The 22,337-nt window shown below is 35.6% G+C and overlaps 1 protein-coding gene across 1 annotated transcript; it reads right to left on the bottom strand.

Annotated features, from left to right (window-relative positions):
• Positions 1–10,554: 10,554 nt before the first annotated feature.
• ralaa (v-ral simian leukemia viral oncogene homolog Aa (ras related)) lies at positions 10,555–22,313 on the bottom strand. Its single transcript, XM_048174632.1, has 5 exons — positions 22,039–22,313; positions 19,630–19,894; positions 14,861–15,069; positions 13,526–13,700; positions 10,555–10,832 (listed from the first exon to the last, which is right to left on the bottom strand). The coding sequence occupies exons 2-5, from the start codon at positions 19,741–19,743 to the stop codon at positions 10,710–10,712; spliced, it is 621 nt and encodes a 206-aa protein (XP_048030589.1). The 5' UTR covers positions 19,744–19,894; positions 22,039–22,313; the 3' UTR covers positions 10,555–10,709.
• Between the last annotated feature and the right edge of the window lie 24 nt (positions 22,314–22,337).

Raw genomic sequence — 22,337 nt, 5'->3', positions numbered from 1 at the left:
ATAAAATTTATATTGTACATGCTTATTTTATTGATCATTCATTTTAAAATGACAAATACAGTATAGTTCAGAAGTTTGTGGTCAGTGTGATATATATATATATATATATATATATATATATATATATATATATATATATATATATATATATCAAATGTTTTTGAATGAAGTCTCTCATGCTCATAAAGGCTGCATTTATTTGTTCAAAAATACAGTAAAAACAGTAATATTGTAAAATATTATTATAATTTAAAATAGCTATTTTTTTAATCCTTATTATAAAATGTAATTCATTCCTGTAATTAAAGCTGAATTTTCAGCATCATTATTCCAGTCTTCAGTGTCACATGATCCTTCAGAAATCATTCTAATATGCTGATTCACTGTTTAGAAAACATGTTCAAAACAATACTTTGTAACATTAAAAAAAGCTGTCACTTTTGATCAATTTAAAGTATCCTTGCTTGTTAATAGTATTAAAGTTCATTGCTATAGAAAATAAAACAGCATTGATCGAATACCTTCAAATCACATAAAAAAGCTCATACAGTAGATTTAGTTTGACCTCCTGTGGTCATGAACATTATTTGACTATTTTTGTTTGTTTTAAAGACGATTCTTGAGTTTTATTGTGTAGCTTTTTATGAAATTCTGCATGCGTAGTATGATGGTACAATGTAAATTCTAATCTGGCTCTACATTCTTCTAAAAAGTAACAAATAGCCAAAAAAAGAAAGAAATGAGCAGACTCGGGTTTTACATGGAATGATTTATTATAAAAGACTGTACAATTAAATTTCAGTGAACATTATAGATACAAATTCTGGGCTGAAACGAGCTTCAGTGCAGGTGGAATTCATTTGGAACACTTCAAATGTTTCAGTATGACAAAAAAAGTCTCAAGGCATTAGCTTTATAACTCCTGAAATGACTGACAGTGGTCAGACAGTTTAATTAAATCTCTGTAATCACATATCAGACAGTACAACTCCTAAAACAGCTCAAAGAATGGAAATAGATCAGTGTTGGGTAAATTTACATTCAAAAGTAATGTATTACAAAACTGCGTTACTCCCTAAAAAAAAAAAGGTAACTAATTGCATTACTTAGTTACTTTTTATGGAAAGTAATGTGTTAGATGGAAGCTAAATGGAATTTTATATTTATATATATATATATATATATATATATAAAATGTGTTGACTGTTGAAGATGTGTGATTGACATTCACTACTGAAACCCCACAGGCTAACTTTCATTTTATGTAAACCGACATCCTTCGAATAATCGGTCTATCCCATTTGCTCACATCCACCCATCACCACAAAGTTCATAGATTTTCATGATTGACCATCCCTTCAGTCGGCATAGTGCATGATCAACTCCACATAGTTTCCGGGAAACAGACCAGTGATGCCTTGCCTTGAGTCCCTCAAACCAGCCATCGTCATTCTTCTTGATGATGTAGATTATGGCTTCTTCCATAAAGGTCAGCTTATCATCCTTATCCTTGGTGTAGTCGTAGATGGTAATATTAGTTATTAAAACAATAAGCCACATCAGACTGTCACATCAAGGGGGTTATACAACAACAATATGATAAGACGCCAGTGTTTAATAAATAGCTGTATTGTCACTATTATTATGAACAATTGAAATATTATAAATGTTACATACATAAAATAAACAAAAAATGGTAAAAGTTAACAATTAACAATATAATAATATTAATAATAATAATTAAAATTATAAATGACATTAATATGTTAAATTATATATATATAAACTCAAAAGTTTACATACCCCTTGCAGAATCTCAAAAATGTTAATCATTTTAACAAAATAAGAAGAATCATAAAAATTGCATGTTATTTTTTAATTAGTACTGTCCTGAATAAACTATTTCACATAACAGATGTTTAGATAAAGTACACAAGACAAAAAAATAGCTGAATTTATTAAAATCATCCCATTCAAAAGTTTGCATACCCTTGATTCTTAATACTGTGTGTTTACCTGGATGATCCCCGACTGTTTTTTTGTTTTGTGATGGTTGTTCATGAGTCCCTTGTTTGTCCTGAGCAGTTAAACTGAGCTCTGTTCTTCAGAAAAATCCTCCAGGTCCTGCAGATTCTTTGATTTTCCAGCATCTTTTGCATATTTTATCCCTTTCCAGCAGTGACTGTATTTTGAGGTCCATCTTTTCACACGGAGGACAATTGAGGGACTCAAACACATCTATTGATGATGCACGATGACAACGCAGCCCTGAAGTGTCAGCAGAGATTGTGTCAACTAGATCATCCCCTGTGAAGGCCTCATCGATATGACAGCCAGTGGCACAGATCCTCAACAAACCGTCTCATATCGGCATGATGAATACGATCCTCAACTAGATGGAACTGGAATAAATACTTTGACTGTTACGATCCCAATCTGATGTACGAAAGCTGCCTGAATCATAATAAAGTTCACTGTTGTCCAGAGGAAAACTGGCCCCCCGACTGAACCTGGTTTCTCGCAAGGTTTTTTTCTCCATTTTAACACCTGTTTGCCCTGATGTCACCTGTTGGAGTTTGGGTTCCTTGCTGCTGTCGCCTTTGGCTTGCTTAGTTGGGGACACTTGATATTTAATTTGGGTTTAATTTGGATTTGTCTATGCACGTTTTTTCGACTCTTATTGTTAACTCCCATTATTTGACTGACAGACGGCAGCGGTTGGAGTTAAAAATCATCATTTGTGTTCTACTGAAGAAACAAAGTCACCTACATCTTGGATGCGCTGGGGGTAAGCAGATAAACATCAAATTTTCATTTTTGGGTGAACTATCCCTTTAAGCTGGACAATGACACAATTTTCTTTAAGAGCTGCTGTGCAGCCAAAATTATATACCAGTTATCACTGTAAAGCTGCTTTGACACAATCTTGCATTGTAAAAAGTGCTATATAAATAAAGGTGACTTGACTTGACTATTAAAAAAGGTTCAAAGATTCACTGATGCTCCAGAAGGAAACATGATGCATTAAGTTTTTTTGAATTGGATGAACAGGATAAATAGTACTTTTTTTGTTTTCTGGGAAACATGTATCTTTTGTAGCTTCCAGAGGGCAGTACTAAATGAAAAAAAAACATGATCTTTAAACAAAATAAGAAAAACTTGCACATCATCAAAAGTTTACACCCCTGACTCTTAATGCATTGTTTCCTTCTGATAATGTTTGAACCTTTTTTATTAGCTGTGTTGTCTCACATGCTCTCCCAACAAAATCAACTCTTGAAGTGCTTAGGGAAGTTTGGGAGTGTGTGTCTACAAGTGGAGTGGAACGCAGCCCAAATACCCTTGCCCTCATCAGGCTAGAGAGAAACCTCACACTCATAACTCATAACCTCGAGCGCAATATATTGAGTTCTATATTATTGCCATATGGAGATGATTTTGTCGTCACAGGATGACTTCAGGTTTTTCATCACACAGTCGCTTCTGGCTTCTTGATTGTTACATTGGAAACAAGCATTTTCCGTAAAGCTGCTTTGAAACTATGTATTGTGAAAAGTGCTATACAAATAAACATGACATGAAAAAAGGTGCATTGAAAAGCATCTTTCCCCTGAATGTTACAGAAACGACCCAAATTAGAGGAGTCTTTATTGAAACACAAAGAGAGACAGTTTTCTAGAGAATAAATCAAGATTTGGTTTAAAATAATAGGCCAGTAGGTGGTGATTGATCTCATACATATAGCTACTTAGTTGTTCTTTTATATAAAAAGCATCTTGGTGCATTTTATCTGTAGAATGCATTTGGTTGATCTGCTGGTGCATAAGGGTAAATAAATGCTTAGTTACTAATATTTGCTGATTAAATGTTTGACAAAACATTGATAACTATTGTCCACTTACTATGCAGGTTAATAAAAAATCTGTTTTCCAGTGTTTTTGCATAATAAGAAATTAATTTCAGTCAAAAGGAGTCATTTTTCAGTATGAAACTGAAACAACTACAAGATATGAGTTTAAAAAGGCATGATAGTGGTTATAACAGAAAATAATAGTTATAATAAAACAGCCTAGTAACAGATCATAATAAAAAGGAAACAAACAAAAAAAATTAGCAAGAGAAACATTTGAGAAATAGAATTAAGTTCTATAATTTAGACAAATTCCTCCTCAGAGACAGTTATACAAAATATAAATTTTGTTTTTATTTATTTATTTTGACAGTAGTGGCTAATGCCAAATTACCACAGATTTACAGAGGTTTTTTAACCATGTCATTTAGTGTTGTCCAAAGTACCGACTTCGGTACCTAGTTGGCACTGAAATTTTAAAAATGTGACGCTTTGAGCACTGTTGAGCAGATTCATAAACACCTGATTGGCCGCTGTGTTCACGCGCTCATCAGATATGTCTGTGATTGGCTACAATGATCAACGCTTCAAAAACATGTTGTAAATAGTCATCAACGAAACTCTTCACAGAGCACTTACAGAAACACACAGGAGCATTTGAAGGCAGGGTGTCTATCTGCTGATAGACGCCTGCTTTCAAACGCTCCCGCTTTCATAATGCTTTCAAATTCAAACGCTCTCATGTGTTGTTCATTGTAGCCAATCACAGACATATCTGATGAGCGTATGAACACAATGGCCAATCAGAGGTGTTTACGAATCTGCTCAACAGTGCTCAAAGCATCGCATTTTTAAAATTTCAGTACCGATTAGGACCGAAGTTGGTACTTTTGACAACTCTAAACGCCATATTTGCCAAATGAAACCAAAGCAACCTTACTTTAAGGACCACAAACTACTTATAAAAGCACAAATAATTTCAATTTATTTAAATCATTTGCTTTTCCATTGCGTCCAAATATTACTTTTACACTTTTTAAGGTTTATAGTTGACAGTGGCTAATACAAAATTACCACAGTTTTTCTGTAGTAAAACTATAGTATTTTGGCTATATGATTACCATTAAGGGTTGTTAGCAATAAAACCCAAGCAAACTGACCCCAGTTCTTAGGGAGAACAAACTATTATAAAAGCACAAATAATGCTGTCATTTTAATTTATTTAAATCATTCAATTCAGACAATTTAATTTCCATTGCTTCCAAATATTATCTTTACAGTTGGAAATGCCACTTTGGCCAGAATGCAGTTCATTTCTTTACAGTTTAGGTTCAGATATAAAACAAACCTTGAAATACTACAGACAACTGAAAATGAGCTCTACTGTATATTTTACTGTTTTACTGCACACTATTTTTTTAACAGAACACCCTGCCCTTTAAAATTTAAAACACACAAGTTCTCAACACACACAGCCCATGCTGCACACAAACACACACATACAAAGGACAAAGCCTTTGTGAGCAGAAATAGCACCATAACAGAAATGATTCATTAAAACAGGCAAGAAAACAGCTGCGTTTGCTACAAAAGTCTACCATGGGCACAGCGATACACCCTCGCATACGTTATACCGCACCTGGCCTTTGGTGTGACGTCATGTGTCAATCATAAGACAACTGCTCACAGTAAACTAGATGTTGGTTATCTTCAGAATCATTTTTCATGTTCATTACAGAACCATTGTGCTATGACAAACGGGAGAACTGATTACTTATCCCATTGCCGAAACTACCATAATGTTGTGGAAGTGTTGCAATTTAATTCAAATTTAATTTAAACCCCTCTAAAACACTAAGCCTTTACATCCACTTCACAAGAACACCTGCTTATGAATGACTTAAAGGTTGTTTACACAGTAAAGGTGGCACTGAAGCGCTATTTAAGTGGCATCTCTACACAGCCGAGTTAAGGCCATTCTGTGCCTGCTCAAAATTCAGTGAAAAGACATATTTTTGTGTGTAAATGTCTTTATGCCACCTCTGAGCAGCATTAAACTGTAAAAACATCTAAAATGCCACTTCAAAAGCGCCAACTTTGAAGTGTAAATTTGGCATAAGTGTCTTTACACAGACTGTTTAATGCTGCTCAGAGGTGGCATAAATGCATTTACACAGCAATTGCAACTGTATATTTTTAAACTAAGGCCTATGGGTGAGAGCTGGGATTATTTAGTCTAGCTTTTATGCTGCATTGCATCTTTACACTGAATTTTGAGCAGGCACTGAGCAGCCTTAACTCAGCTGTGTAAAGATGGTGTTAAGGCTGCTCTGTACCTGCTCAAAATTCAGTGTACTGACGCAATGCCACATAAAAGCCAGACTTAATTATGCCTGCTCTGACCCACCTCAACCCCTAGTATCAAAAATATATAAATGTAATTGCTGTAATGTCACATTTACATTGCAAAGGTGGCACAGAAGTGCTTCCGAAATGGCTTAACTTGGCTTGTAAAGATGCCTTAAATGCATTTATGCCACCTCTGAGCAGCATTAAACAGTAAATGCCACTTCTGAAGCACTTCTGTACCACCTTTGAAATGTAAATTTGACATAAGTTTCTTTACACAGACTGTTTAATGCTGCTCAGAGGTGGCATAAATGCATCTACACAGCAATTGCAACTGTATATTTTGAAACTAAGGCCTGAGGTGAGTCAGAGCTGGGATTATTTAGTCTAGCTTTTATGCTGCATTGCATCTTTACACTGAATTTTGTGCAGGCACTGAGCAGCCTTAACTCAGATGTGTAAAGATGCTGTTAAGGCTGCTCTGTACCTGCTCAAAATTCAGTGTACTGACGCAATGCCACATAAAAGCCAGACTTAATTATGCCTGCTCTGACCCACCTCAACCCCTAGTATCAAAAATATATAAATGTAAATGCTGTAATATCACATTCACATTGCAAAGGTGGCACAGAAGTGCTTCCGAAATGGCTTGACTTGTAAAGATGCCTTAAATGCATTCATGCCACCTCTGAGCAGCATTAAACAGTCTACGTAAAGCCGGTTCTGAAGCACTTCTGTGCCACCTTTGAAATGTAAATTTGACATAAGTGTCTTTACACAGACTGTTTAATGCTGCTCAGAGGTGGCATAAATGCATATACACAGCAATTGCAACTGTATATTTTGAAACTAAGGCCTGAGGTGAGTCAGAGCTGGGATTATTTAGTCCAGCTTTTATGCTGCATTGCATCTTTACACTGAATTTTGAGCAGGCACTGAGCAGCCTTAACTCAGCTGTGTAAAGATGCTGTTAAGTCTGCTCTGTACCTGCTCAAAATTCAGTGTACTGACGCAATGCCACATAAAAGCCAGACTTAATTATGCCTGCTCTGACCCACCTCAACCCCTAGTATCAAAAATATATAAATGTAATTGCTGTAATGTCACATTTACATTGCAAAGGTGGCACAGAAGTGCTTCCGAAATGGCTTAACTTGGCTTGTAAAGATGCCTTAAATGCATTTATGCCACCTCTGAGCAGCATTAAACAGTAAATGCCACTTCTGAAGCGCTTCTGTACCACCTTTGAAATGTAAATTTGCCATAAGTGTCTTTACACAGACTGCTCAGAGGTGGCATAAATGCATTTACACAGCAATTGCAACTGTATATTGTGAAATTAAGGTCTGAGGTGGGTCAGAGCTGGGATTATTTAGTCCAGCTTTTATGCTGCATTGCGACTTTACACTGAGTTTTGAGCAGGCACTGAGCAGCCTTAACTCAGCTTTGAAAATATGCTGTTAAGACTGCTCTGTACCTGCTCAAAATTCAACCCACCTCAACCCCAAATATAAAAATATATAGTATTGTTGTAATGTCACATTTACACTGCAAAGATGGCACAGAAGCGCTTCAAAAATGGCATTTAGGTGTTTTTACAGAGACTGTTTAATGGTGCTCAGTGGAGGCACAAATGCATTCACACAGCACTGTAACTGTACACTTTGATAATATATGATGAGGTGGACCAGAGCAGGCATAATCTAGTCTGACTTTCACGCAGCATTGCATCTTTACACTGAATTTTGAGCAGGCACTGAGCAGCCTTAACTTGGCTTGTAAAGATGCCTGTGTAAAGACACTTAAACGCCACTTCAGAAGCACTTCTGTGCCACCTTTGAAGTGTAAATTCAACATAACTGTCTTTACATAGACTGTTTAATGCTGCTCAGAGGTGGCATAAATGCATATACACAGTAATGGCAACTGCATATTTTGAAACTAAGGCCTGAGGTGGATCAGAGCTGGGATTATTGAGTCCAGCTTTTATGCAGCATTGCACCATTATACTGAATTTTGAGCAGGCACAGAGCAGCCTTAACTCAGCTGTGTAAAGAAGCCTTTAAGACTGCTCTGTGCCTGCTCAAAATTCAGTGAACAGATGCAATGCCACATAAAAGCCAGACTTAATAATGCCTGCTCGGACACAACCCCTAGTATCAAAAATATATAGTTGTAATTGCTGTAATGTCACATTTACGCTGCAAAGGTGGCACAGAACCGCTTCTGAAATGGCATTTAGGGGTCTTTACAGACTGTTTAATAATGCTCAGTGCAGGCATAAATGCATTTAAAAGGCAATTGTAACTGTGTACTTTGATAATATGGGATGAGGTGGGCCAGAGCAGGCATAATCTAGTCAGACTTTCATGCAGCATTGCATTTTCACACTGAATTTTGAGCAGGCACTGAGCAGCCTTAACTTGGCTGTGTAATGATGCTTTAAATGCATTTATGCCACCTCTGAGCAGCATTAAACAGTCTGTGTAAAGACACTTAAATCCCACTTCTGAAGCGCTTCTGTGCCACCTTTGCAGTGTAAATTTGGCTTATATCTGGCATTTACATATAACCATTTTCTTTTCACTAAAAGGCATACAGAGGTCTGGTGGAAATAGTACTGAATATAAATAAATTTCCCTGTGAATAATAAAGCACATATAAATTAGAAAAATTTATTTTTTTGAAACGGCCGAAATAAGCTTTCACATTAACAATACATATATAATAAAAGCAGAAAAGCAAAGGGGAAAAAACAACAATCACTGGACTAATTTACATTAAGATGACAATGTATGTCTCTGGTTATGACTGGAACCGTGAGTGCATGAGCTGTCCAAATCAACAAGTTTTGGATTTTCACATCACATATGAAAAGCATAAGATTGTCATCATACTCGCCCGAGCCACACCTATTTTGCATTTTCCAATAGCAAGGGTGCGAATCTCAAGTTCTAAACATGCTGCTGACGTACACTTCTTTCCTGTTCTTCTAGCTGCCTCTCTAATTCTGAAATGAACAGACACTAAAAGAAACTGGAGCTCAGTAAGTAAGGGTGCGTGTCACATTCACAACGGACATCAAGGCATCAGGAAGTCAAGTACACACGATCGCTGCAGCCAGGCTAACTTCCTGTTTGCAACTCATTTTGCCCACTGGTTCTGACAAGTTGCTTGGAATATTAAGTCATTTAAAAAAAAAAAAAAAAATTGGGTATAGCTGGTTACTAACACAAATCTCATCGCTTGTTAGTGTACTGCAATTTGTATGCATAACAATTACTAATTGCTCAGCCACAAACCAACAAATAATTGTTTTTAACAATGCATTTACCCATAAAGCTTTACATGTCTTCATTTTTTTTCAAAGCCCAATAATTAGCTCAGCTCCTGTATTTTCAGTTTTTAAGCCTCCTCAAGTCAAGACTCTTTAAATAGAGTTATGTAATGTAAATAAATGGGCTCATCCAGTGTTAAATTAATAACACTCAAACTCACTTTAGCTTTAAGGCCAGAGACCCTGTTCAAGACTATCTGACTTCAGGCTCTGTTTACACCTGCATTAACATCCTTTTCAGGTGATTCGAACCCTTGTTTTAGTGCAATGATTGATTGACATGTCAGTAGGTGGGGCTTACAAGTTGCAATGTTTTGACATGGATTTCTGACTTCACTAGCGCTCAAAAACTTTGGGTCAGTAAGATTTTATTTAATCTTTTATTAAGCAAAGATTCATTAATCTGATCAAAAATGACAGTAAAATGCTGTTCTTTTGAAATTTCTATTCATCAAAGAATCCTGAAAAATAAAATGCATGACCGTTTCCACACAAATCTGAAGCAGCACATCTGTTTTCAACATTGATAATAATCAGAAATGTTTCTTGAGCAGCAAATCCATCATATATTAGAATGATTTCTGAAGGATCATGTGACACTGAAGACTGGAGTAATGATGCTGACAATTCAGCTTTTGATCACAGAAAAAACAGCTGTTTTACATTGTAATATATATTTTTCAAAATATTACTGTATTTTTGATCAAATAAATGCAGGCTTGGTGAGCTGAACACACTTTAAACAATCTGACTGACCTCAAAGTGACTGAATCGCAACATTTCAGGCACCTTGTTCACCTGTATTTAGCGCTGTCCGTTTGAGATCGGATCACCCAAGACTGATGTTAAAACATGTGGTGGCCTGGGAACTCATAAAACAAACAAATGCTCTGAAATCGCTTAGACAGGAAGTTTTCAGAAGACCAATGTCGTCCTGTGCTTTTGGACAATATGACTGATATGACACTAAAGAGATTTCAGTTGGACACTACCGCATGAATCTAAGAAATCGACTGTATCAGACTGTCCTGGTCCTTTATCTAAGCAACAACCCCACATCTGACACACAATCACCAGGAAACATTGCAGATGAGGATTAGTTATCAACAGGGCAAAAATACAGAACATACAGGTACATATATGCAAAAGAGGAAGAGTAAGTGAACACAGAGACTATAAAATGCAACATCTTTCGCGGATTCGTTTGGCCAGACTTTTCCTCTTCTTCTTTCCGTTCTTTTCCTTGCTGTCCTCCATCTTCCTAGCACGAATTTCCCTCATGAGGTCAAAGAAAACCTGCAGTCAAGACAGCACAGCATCTTGGAAAATGTATCACTTAAAATAAATTCAAAATTGCTTGTATTATCAAAAAAATAAAAATAAAAAATCAATAAAAATAGTTTGAAGTCAACATAAAATGCTCTTCACAACCATCTACAACATGACAAATTTCAAAGTACAACGGAATATTTTACCAGAGTAAGACATTAATAATATTATATTAATAATATATTGTTTTATTAAATTTATAGCAATTGTAGCCCAAAAATTAGACAAGTAGGTTTAGAATACAACAGATTTGTGAGATTTGTATTGTCAACGATAATATTGTAATTATTGTTTTAATGATGTGCGATCTGACATTTGAGTATGTCACTCGCTTTACAAAACCAAACAAACGCACACCTTGAGAGAGTGAACGCTTTCACTGCATGATGTATTTTAGCCTATTTTAATGTCCCCAAATTCAATGTATAGGCTAACAGGGTCATTTCCCCCCATGAGTGTCATCTTATGTTTATATCAAATGATAAAGTTAAAGGGTTAGTTCACCCAAAATTGAAAATTACCCCATGATTTACTTACCTCAAGCCATCCAAGGTGTATATGACTTTATTCTTGTTCAAAAAATATCCTGGCTCTTCCAAGCTATGTATTATATATGAATGAGGGGCCCAATTTTGAAGATTAAAAAAGTGCATCCATCCATCATAAAAGTGCTCCACACAGCTCAAGGGGGTTAATAAAGGCCTTCTGAAGCAAAGCAATGGGTTTTGTAAGAAAAATATCCATATTTAAAACTTTATAATCTAAAATAACTAGCCTCTGGCAGACGACCGTACGCATACTGCGCAAGTCCACTTGCACCACAAGAGTAACCCGTGATGCGATGTATGACGCAGGATGTAGGAGTATCGTAAGCTTAGATGCCTCTCACGGTTAAAACAAATACGGCTGGGCAACAAACTCAAGCTCCTCTTCTCTTATATCGAAATCCTCCGGCATTTCTCTTTAAAATTTCTCATTTTAAACTTCTAATTCATGACCGGTGTTTTGTTTTGCTCTATCCTCTGAGCTTCCACGTTCGTCATTACGTGTGCATCAGGTCAGAGGTTACTCTTCCACTGTAAATCGATGAGTACAGCCGCCTGCCGGAAGTTAGTTATTATAGTAAATAATGTTTTAAATATGGCTATTTTTTTTTTTTTTTTTTTTACAAAAACCCATCGCTTCACTTCAGAAGGCCTTTATTAACCCCCTGGAGCAGTATAGACTACTTTTATGATGGATGGATGGACTTTTTTTGGCTTCAATCAATCTGGCCACCCATGTGCTCCCATTATAAAGTTTGGAAGAGCCAGGATATTTTATCTCTGATTGTGTTCGTCTGACACCTAGGATGGCTTGAGGGTGAGTAAATCATGGGACAATTTTAATTTTTGGGTGAACTATCTCTTTAAACAATATCATGCAAACAAGAGTGCTGTTATTCCTGAAACATCAGCACATTGCAAATGTCATATTGATTTTTAAAAAAAACAGTTTAATAAACAATAAGTTAACATTTTGAATTACATTTCAGACACAGTACTGTCAATATGTTATGTTTTTGGTTTATTTTGTCAAATTTCCAAATGAAACCACAGCAGAAATGTTTTGCGTCATAAATGTGCTTTGTTACTGAATGAATTTGCGTTTGGAATGAATCAGTTTAATGAATGATTCAATGAGCGAATGAATCAGCCGTTTGAACTAATCATTTGAATGAATGGCTCAACTCAGTAAGACAATCCCGGGTCTGAATATGCTAGTAGTCGAAAACTCTACGTGAGTCAAGTGGTATGTCCAAAATCACAGTAGGTGAAAAGTACCTGGATGACCTCTTACTTCTGGTGCGATTCTGAAGTGCACATTTACTACACCATGAGGCTACGGGACTAGATTTGTGAATGACAGTGAAGCAGTGCAACAGACACCACAGGTCACACGACAGTGAACACATGGCAGATGTAGTACGTCTGGATTTCATTCGAACTAAACACATTCATACTATGTTGAATGTACTTTATTAGCAACAGTGAAGCAAGTTTTATCTAAAGTATGATTTATATAATATCTAAAGTATTCATATTCATATTCATTTATTTTTTTTAAATTGTAAATACAGTATAAGTTCAAGCCACCTCTGAGCTGCATTAATCATTCTGTGTACATCTAAATGTACCACTGTGCCATTTCAGCAGTGCAAAGATTGATTTTGTTGATACTGATTTGATTTGATTGGTAACAGTGCTATTATTCTAATTGAATTTATTGATTAATGTAAGTCTGACATTAATGATGATGCATACATCTAATAAAGTTATAAAAAAAATTGCCATTATAAAAGTTGAAAATACCCTGGAAAACAGTTTAGGAGAAATATTATCTAAAAATGTATTTCTAACCACTGCACAGCATATGAAGAATATGAAATCAGAATATGAGTCAGCTGTCCATGACAGGCCTAAACCAGTCAAGATACCAGGACTCAGCAAAATAATGTCTAATTATTGTTTTCAACAAAATCCCTCTATTACTTTTTTGTCAATATCACACACCCTTGGTTTACAGGATGTTGTTTCAATAGCATTTACCCAGTAACTGCCCACCTCTACACTAGTACACCATCAATTTCAGATTTACAGAGCCTGTTTTGTAGCACTGACCTTGTCTACGTTGGCACGGGTCTTAGCAGACGTCTCCACGTAGCACACGCCCCACTGATCTGCTCTGGCTTTGGCCTCGTCGGCGCTAACCTGTCTCCGGTCCTCCAGATCCGACTTATTTCCCACCAACAGGAAGGGGACGTTCTCGTCTTCCTTCACCCGCAGAATCTGCTCTCTGAGTAGGGAGTATTTTTGCTATGTCAAATGTAACTCTAATGGAAATCAATATCCATAAAAGCAAAACAGGGAAATATCCATCAAACCAAAACAGGGAAATAAATATAAAAAATGGGAACAAGAAACTAAAACGAGAATACTTTTTGTGCACTACAAAAAAACAAAATAACGACTTTATTCCACAATATCTAGTGATGGGCGATTTCTAAACACAGCTTCATGAAGCTTCGAAGCTTTAAGAATCTTTCTTTTTGAATCAGTAGCTCGGAGTGTGAATCAAATTGCCAAAGTTTCGAAACTGACATTTCGAAAAACACATGACATAACGAAGCCTCATTTACTGAAATCACGTGATTTTGGCAGTTTGATTCACGCTCTGAACCACTGATTCGAAACAAAAGATTCATAAAGCTTCGAAGCTTCATGAAGCAATGTTTTGAAATCGTCCATCACTAGATATTGTTGAATTCATTTAGTTTTTTTTGGCACACAAAAAGTATTCTCGTCACTTCATAACATTAAGGTTGAACCACTGTAGTCACATGAACTGTTTTAAATACGTCTTTAGTTGCTTTCTGGGCACTGAAAGTGTTAATTATCTTGCTGGCAATGGAGGCCTCACTGAGCCATCAGATTTTATCAAAAATATCTTAATTTGTGTTCCGAAGATGAACAAAGGTCTTAAGGGTGTGGAATGACATGAGGGTGAGTAATTAATGACAGAATTGTCATTTCTGGGTGAACTAACCCTTTAATCTCAACATTTACTCAAACATTTTAGGGTAAAAAGTTGCATCCGTTAATATTAGTTAATGCACTGTGAACTAACATGAACATTTTTAACGAACATTAACAAAGGTTAATAAATGCTGAAAAAATATATTGCTCAGTGTTGGTTTATACAAGTTAATACATTAACTAATGTTAACAAATGAGACCTTATTGTAAAGTGTTACCATTAAACCTTATTGTAAAATGTTACAGATAAACTAGACTAGTCACTTGTTGGACAACTACCATAATCCACCACAGTGACCCAACCTTAATACAACCAGACAAAAAAGGTCAGTGCATAAACAAGATCATCAATTCAAGAGCAACAGTTTAAGTCTAAAATCAATACGGCTCTTTTAAATAAGCTCAAGAGCTGTAAATCACCTGAAATCAGCAGTCGCTGCAAACGATTCTAATTCAGTGATGGAGAAGACACAGAGGAACCCCTCCCCGCTGCGGAAGTAGTTATCCCGGATAGCCGCATAGTCCTCCTGACCGGCTGTGTCCAGAATATCTATCTGCACTTCCTCCCCATCCAGAACCACCTTCTTCCTGTAGCTGTCAGCTTTCGTGGGCTCATAGTCTTCCACAAACTAAGGAAAAGAAGGTGGGAGGTGCGTAAATGTGTTTACATTGGGACCGAAATCCAGGGCGATGGCCAAACATTGACCGGCATATGCCGATAGGGTTTTATTTAAAGAGTTTATGACTTTCAACCGATAAAAAAAAAAAAATTAAAAGGTCTCAGCAAACATTCAAGGAGGCCTGAAGTAGGGCTTGGCAATAAACTATATGTGACCCTGGACCACAAAACCAGTCATAAGTCACACAGGGTATATTTGTAGCAATAGCCAACAATACACTTGTATGGGTCAAAATGATCGATTTTTTTTTTTTTATGCCAAAAAATCATTAGGGTATTAGGTAAAGATCATGTTCCATATATTATATATATATATATATATATATATATATATATATATATACACATATATATTGTACATTTCCTAGCGTAAATATATCAAAAATGTATTTTTGTGAGTAGATATGCATTGATAAGCACTTAATTTGGACAACTTTAACAGCGATTTTCTCAATATTTTTTTGCACCCTCAGATTCCAGATTTTCAAATAGTTTTCTCGGCCAAATATTGTCCTATCCTAACAAACCATACATTCAATGGAAAGCTTATTTATTTAGATGATGTATAAATCTCAATTTCAAAAATTGACATTGATAACGATGATAAGTTGTGGACATTTTTACTTGATGTGTCAGTGCATGTCACTAATAAGTGATTTCTGCGCGATCTGTGTAAATGAACGCAGCAGTTTCGTCTGATCCATGAACTCACACACACATGTGACACTCATGGTGTTTTCAGTGTCTGCTGACTCATTATAATGAGGACATGAACACATGAACTTCATCTCCAGAGAGTCACTTCACAAGCTTTTCACTGTTCAATTTGAAAAAAAAAAAAAAAAACTTCGACAAATACACAATGAAACTGAAACTAAAACTGAAAGATCTTCATGACAAACCATTAAAATAAAAGTTTGGTTTATGATGACAGAAATATATCACTACTGTATACTAAAATGTATAATATTATTATTATTTCTAAGGAATATCATACAACCAAAATATTGTTTTCATCCATGTTTTAAATGTATACAGTTCTGTTGTGCAGCATCTTATTTGACAAAAAATAAAAATGTAATGTTTTTTTGTTGTCATTTGATTAGATTTTAAAAGCTTAATTGTTAAAGTTCATATATTAAATCATAAAACACAGAATCACAAAAAATAAAAAAGGAAAACAGGGGCCCTGTATTAAAAGTTTGCTACTCTGTGGAGTTAATATAGGTTTACATTCATTCTCAAGGTCTAACAAATATGTGGAAAGCATTTCCTTCCCCATTAATGGTAAATGAATACAGAGATAAATATCGATATCGTATGATATGGAAAAAAAACCTTAATATTTTTGGCCATATCGTCCAGCCCTAGCCTGAAGAAAACAACTAAAATTTTTAATATAATTAAATAACTTAACTGTAATTTTGCATTAAGAGCTGCCAGATTCTGTTCTCAAACTAACTAGAAACATGCAAGCTGTTCTGTTGCTGGTACCTGCTTTAACCAGTCTTAACCAAGATTAGGGTTGCAAAATCCCGGGAATTATCAAGGCTGGAAACTTTCCATGAGAATTAACGGGAATATACGGGAATTAACGGCAATATATGGGAATTAACGGGAATTAATGGGAATAAACAGGGAATTAATAACATGGGATTAGCCTATAACAGGGAATTTAAATATAGTTGAAAAAATATCTTGCAGCATAATCTTGGTTAAAACAATGAGATTTAATACAGTCATTTGAGTTTTTAATTTTTTACTCTGCACATTTCTCAATCACATTCACACAGCACACTACTTACTGCAGGGTTACTGAGGCCACACCCCCTGCATGCACTGTGCATTCCTCCATAACATGCATATTTGATCAAAAATACAGAGGGGAAAAAAAAAGTAATTTTTGTGAAATATTATTACAATTTAAAATAATGGTTTTCAATTTTAATATATATTAAAATATAATTTATTTCTGTGATGCAAAGCTGAATTTTCAGTGTCATTACTCCAGTCTTCAGTGTCACATGATCCTTCAGAAATCATTCTAATATGATGATTTGATATTCAATTAACAATGTTGGAAACAGTTGTGCTGCTTAACATTTTTTATAACCCGTGATATTTTTTTTTAGGATTATTTGATGAATAAAACCTTAAAGAATAGCATTTATTCAAAATAGAAATCTTTTGTAACAATATACACTACCGTTTGGGGTAAGTTTGGGGTCAGCAATTTTTGTTTCTTTCTTTTTTTTGAAAGAAATTAATACTTTTATTCAGCAAGGATGTGTGAAATTGATAAAAAGTTATATTAATGATATTAAGTGATATTAAACACTAAACTATTAAACTATTGTTAGAAAAGATTTCTATTTTGAATAAATGCTGTTCTTTTTTAATTTTTTTATTCATCCATGAATCCTGAAAAAAGTATAACAGGTACCAAAAAAATATTAAGCAACTGTTTCAATCATTGATAAATGAGTATCAAATCAGAATATTAGAATGATTTCTGAAGCATCATGTGACACTGAATAAATAACACAGGCATTAGTGTTGTCACGGTACCAAAATTCCAGTAGTCGGTACCGATACCATGAAAATTTTACGGTTCTCGGTACCAATTTCGGTACCACAGTAAAATCTATTGGAACTATTTTACTATTTTATATAGCCTATTTTAAAAACATTAAATATGATTTGGAGTGTGTGTGTTTGTGTGTGTATATATAGGCTACCTCAATGAAATAAATTTTGAAATATAAAAAAAATAAATAATTAATTAAATGCTCAAACATCCATTGTGTACTGTTGAAAAAACCAGCATATGCTGGTAAGGTAGGTGCTGCTGGTCCATACTAGTCCTAAGCTGGTCCTGGACCAGCATAAACCAGCTCAAACCAGCATACCAGCTTCAAAACCTACTTTACCAGCATATGCTCGTTTTTTCAACAGGGGTAACAGACGTGCGTGTTTATTTGAGCTATTCCGTCAGAGAAACAACACACTACAGCCTGTAAAACTATGAAATAAATATCGGTAAATAATGGTAACCTAAATAATAAGAAAGTTAAATATTATTTTAAAAAGCATTCGTTTTTTATTTCCACACAAAGACGCGTCATATAGCCAAAGTCCCGTTATTACTTTGATATAGCCGCTTTGCGCTTTGAGAGGGATGTGGGACACGAGCAGGAATGAGACCATTTCTCTTTAATAATATCTTCGTTATCTCCTGATGTTACAAACAACTGACACTTGTTGTAAAAGGTCTGAAGAGCGAGTTTTATCCTCCACAGGGGCAAGACATTCAGGCTATGTTTGATTTAGCGCTGCCAGAGAAAACGAAAGTAAAAATCACCAGCGTATGAAACGCGATATATACAAATAAACTTGACGCGCCTTATAAAGTCTAATAACAAGCACAAACTCTGTTAAATAGAAACTGACGTGCAAGCAAAAAGGTTTCTGCCCTACGGTGTTTTTTCTACTTTACCACAGTAAAGAATATAATAGGCCTAAATGCGAACGTTATAATCCCCTGCGTGAGTGAAGATTTGGGAAAAGAAACAGATTCCATGTTCAGTGGAATAACTAATGGAATATTGGTAAATTCTCTGCTAATCAGGTGACCAGATCGCGATTCGGAAAAGAGAATACGAAGCTTAAATGTATGGACTCATTACGCACCTCTCTTATTCGGCATTAACCAAAATGTTTCCATGGCTGCGACGTCACATTTAATTGCTAACCTATTATTTCTTTTGTAAACAAAGCTTTGTGCTTCGTGTCATATTCACGTAAATCTGCCAACAGCCTTATTAGCGGGTACCGAATATACACGGATTCTCGGTACTACCGGTACTACAGAAATGCTGGTATCGTCACATTTTCAAAATTTTAGTACCGACTTGGTACCGAAGTACCGGTACTTTTGACAACACTAACAGGCATAATTGCATAATTGCTTCAATAAAAATATATATTTACTAAATTAGAATTAATTGGATGTAAAAAAGAAGTAACTATGTTATTTCATGTTATGACCAAACAAAATGTTTATATTTATGTTTATATATGATACATTTTATATAAAATTTATATAGAAATGTATATAAATTTACCAAAATTTTCAATTAATTCCCATAAATTCTCATACATTTCTGTTAAGTTTCCAAATCGGAATATTTCCAAAATTCCACAGGTTCAGTTCACGTGGAAATTTTCAGAAAATTTACTGGAAACTTTCCGCCCCTTTGCAACCCTAACCAACATGCTCTACAAAAGGTCAAAACCAGATCATCCATCTGATACTGCCATCTGGACCAGCTATAAACTGTTTAAAACCAGCAAGCATCAGCATCAGATTTTTCATAAGGGCAAAATATAATGCCGAGTGCTGATTCATAATACATGAACAAAACAAAATAAACTAATTAAAATATAATTGCACTTTCATGATGTCTGTGGGGGGGGAAGCATTTTTGTAATATGCGGAAAGCATCCTCACCTCATCGTACATGAACTGCAAAGTTAAAGCAGACTTTCCCACACCGCCGCTCCCAACCATGATCACCTTGTGAAGCGCCAGCGAGTTCTGTCCTTTGGGCTTGGCTGCTGCCATGGTGAGGGTTGCTATGGGTTTGGACTGAGAGGAGATTCGTGAGGTTTATAGGATGGGTCGGGTCGGGTCAGGGAGGTGCTGAAGGTCACTGAAGTGAAGGGTCAGGGTGGGATTGTGTTCGAGAGACGACCATGTACCGCCCTGTGTGCACCTGGACGAGAACAAAAAGATTTACAGTTCTTTCTGTAATATTCTACTCACTGTCTAACCATGACAACTCATATAAAACCAGAAAAGAAGATGCTAATCTTACAGGCCTGTTTTAAGCATTTTAATATTATTCACATATTATTATAACAGAATGTAATGCATCACACCACGCATATCCTGAAATCATATCCTGTTGAACTTCCTCCTCCTGTAATCCAGAATGGCAGCACAGCTGAAAGGTTTGTTTGAGCTGCGCCCTCTACTGTACAGGTGTAAGTATGCATTTCCTTCAGCCTGAGGCTTATTCATTTCAATTTTGGTGTGAAAGGGCCTTTACATTTGCCAAAAATATAACTTTTTTTTGTTGTTTTAAAAACAAACAAACAAGCAAGCCCAGCCCAAAAGTAGTGTAACACATTACTTTTCATAAAAAGTAACTAAGTAATGCAATTAGTTACTTTTGTAGGGAGTATATTGTATATTGTAATGCAATATTTTAAAATTAACTTCCCCAACACTGCTAAATATATGGTCTGGGTTACTGACTGACGGCTGACATGTCAACATACATCAAAGCAAAACATCTCCTTAAAGTCGGCATGAAAGGGAAGTTGTGCTAGTCTTTTCTTCCCTATTGTGACGTATATATCCAAGCACAATGGCTTCAGGAAAAAGAACAAATGTAGGCTTGATTGGATGGTTGTGGTTTGCTATTGGTGGATCTCATGTGAGTGACAGGTTGCCCCGCCCTCGTCATCAGAGAATGATGTTGCTGCAAGAGGGAGGGGAAGGTTTTTTTTTTTTAAAGCATTTTGCATTGTGATGACTGCAGATCTAACTAAATTAAGGAGAAATACGCAATGGTGAAACTTCAATAAATCTGACCAACCGAGGGACATATTGACATTAGTGATGATGACTGCAAAGCTGATCTAAGTAAAGGAATGAATGATTCATAACACATGTGGTGTAATATGACTGTGAGCGTATGCATTGGTACATATGAGCACATTATATATGCGTAAGTATAGAGAGAGAGAGGCCAGGGTTGGGTCTGCTGAACACAACAACAGCTTCAACTCTCAGACAGACAGTCACAGTCTGCAGGCTTCAGTACAGTACATATACAAAGACATGGGAGATATGAAAGGATCTGTATGGCTGTCTGTGATTTTACCCCACTAATCACTGTTCTGCTGACAATTACCATGTTTTTTGAGACATTGCAATTTGATGGTTCTATTTAGCAGCATTTTATGCTATGGCAGGGGTTTTCAAACTGGGTAGTGTTGAGAAAAACAGCGTAAAAACATAGTAAAGATTGTTTAAAAAAATGCAAAAAAAAAGAATAAAAAAAAATGCAGTAAATAAATAAATAATAACATGATTAAAATGAATGAATATATTAAATATAATTAAATAAAATAAATAAAAAAATATGCTTAACCAAAAAAATAATAAAAATAAATACAAATTGGAAATAAATAATACAATTTATTAATAATACAAGAAATAATAAATACTAATTAGATTAATATAGATTAGATGAACAAGTAAACAATAAGAATGTTTAAAATAAATAAACAATTAGAGTAAACAATCAAAATTTGCTTTAAATAAATACATTTAACAGTACAGTACTATAGTGAGTAATAGAAAGAAACTTAAATGCAACTTAAACTAAATATTTTCCAAACAATACTTTAAATTGGCTTTAAATTAGTATAAATTGTACATGAACCTATATATCTGCCTTTTCAATTTTAGGATGATCATATTTGGTGGTCTGTGGCCTCTGAAATTTTGAAAACCACTGTGTTAATGTATCTTAGCCATGCAAATACTATGGTAATCATTCAATACCATGGTGTATATCAAAATACCATAGTATTACCATCTGTTACTATGGTATCACAGTGCTTTGGTAAGGGTCATTTGTATAGTCTGCTCTCACAGACAGACACACACACACACACACACACACACACACACACACACTAGCTGTCCGGCTAGCCATCACACACACACACACACAGAGACTCAAGGGTTCATTAGCTCTGATCTATTAGCACCAGTCTGGATTTGATATTATATTCATAACGACACTGGCTACAAATATGCCTTAATACCTGTGCTAGGTCTTACCTTTGTGTCTGCTCGTTCAGCTAAAGGTAATCCAGAGACACACGGACTCTTGGGAAGGGTAAGATTCCTCTTCCCTGGTCTCTCTGTCTGTCTCTCCTGTTACTGCAGCTTCCACATCCCGAATAATGCCATCAGAATCGGACCGGATCCCTCAAACTTCACTTCCGTCTGTATTTACAGCGAGTGCAAGCCGGTTGATGTGATCTTTGGTGTGGCAGCAGTCAGTCATGGGTGTGTAGCGCCGATGATGATCCCGATAGGCGGGTCACATGGATCCGCTTCAGTTTTCCATGCAGGGA

Source organism: Megalobrama amblycephala, linkage group LG22, assembly GCF_018812025.1.
Source record: "Megalobrama amblycephala isolate DHTTF-2021 linkage group LG22, ASM1881202v1, whole genome shotgun sequence".
NCBI classification, from domain to species: domain Eukaryota; kingdom Metazoa; phylum Chordata; class Actinopteri; order Cypriniformes; family Xenocyprididae; genus Megalobrama; species Megalobrama amblycephala.
Note: the sequence above shows the minus strand (reverse complement) of the source record. Positions and strands in the feature narration are given on the sequence as shown.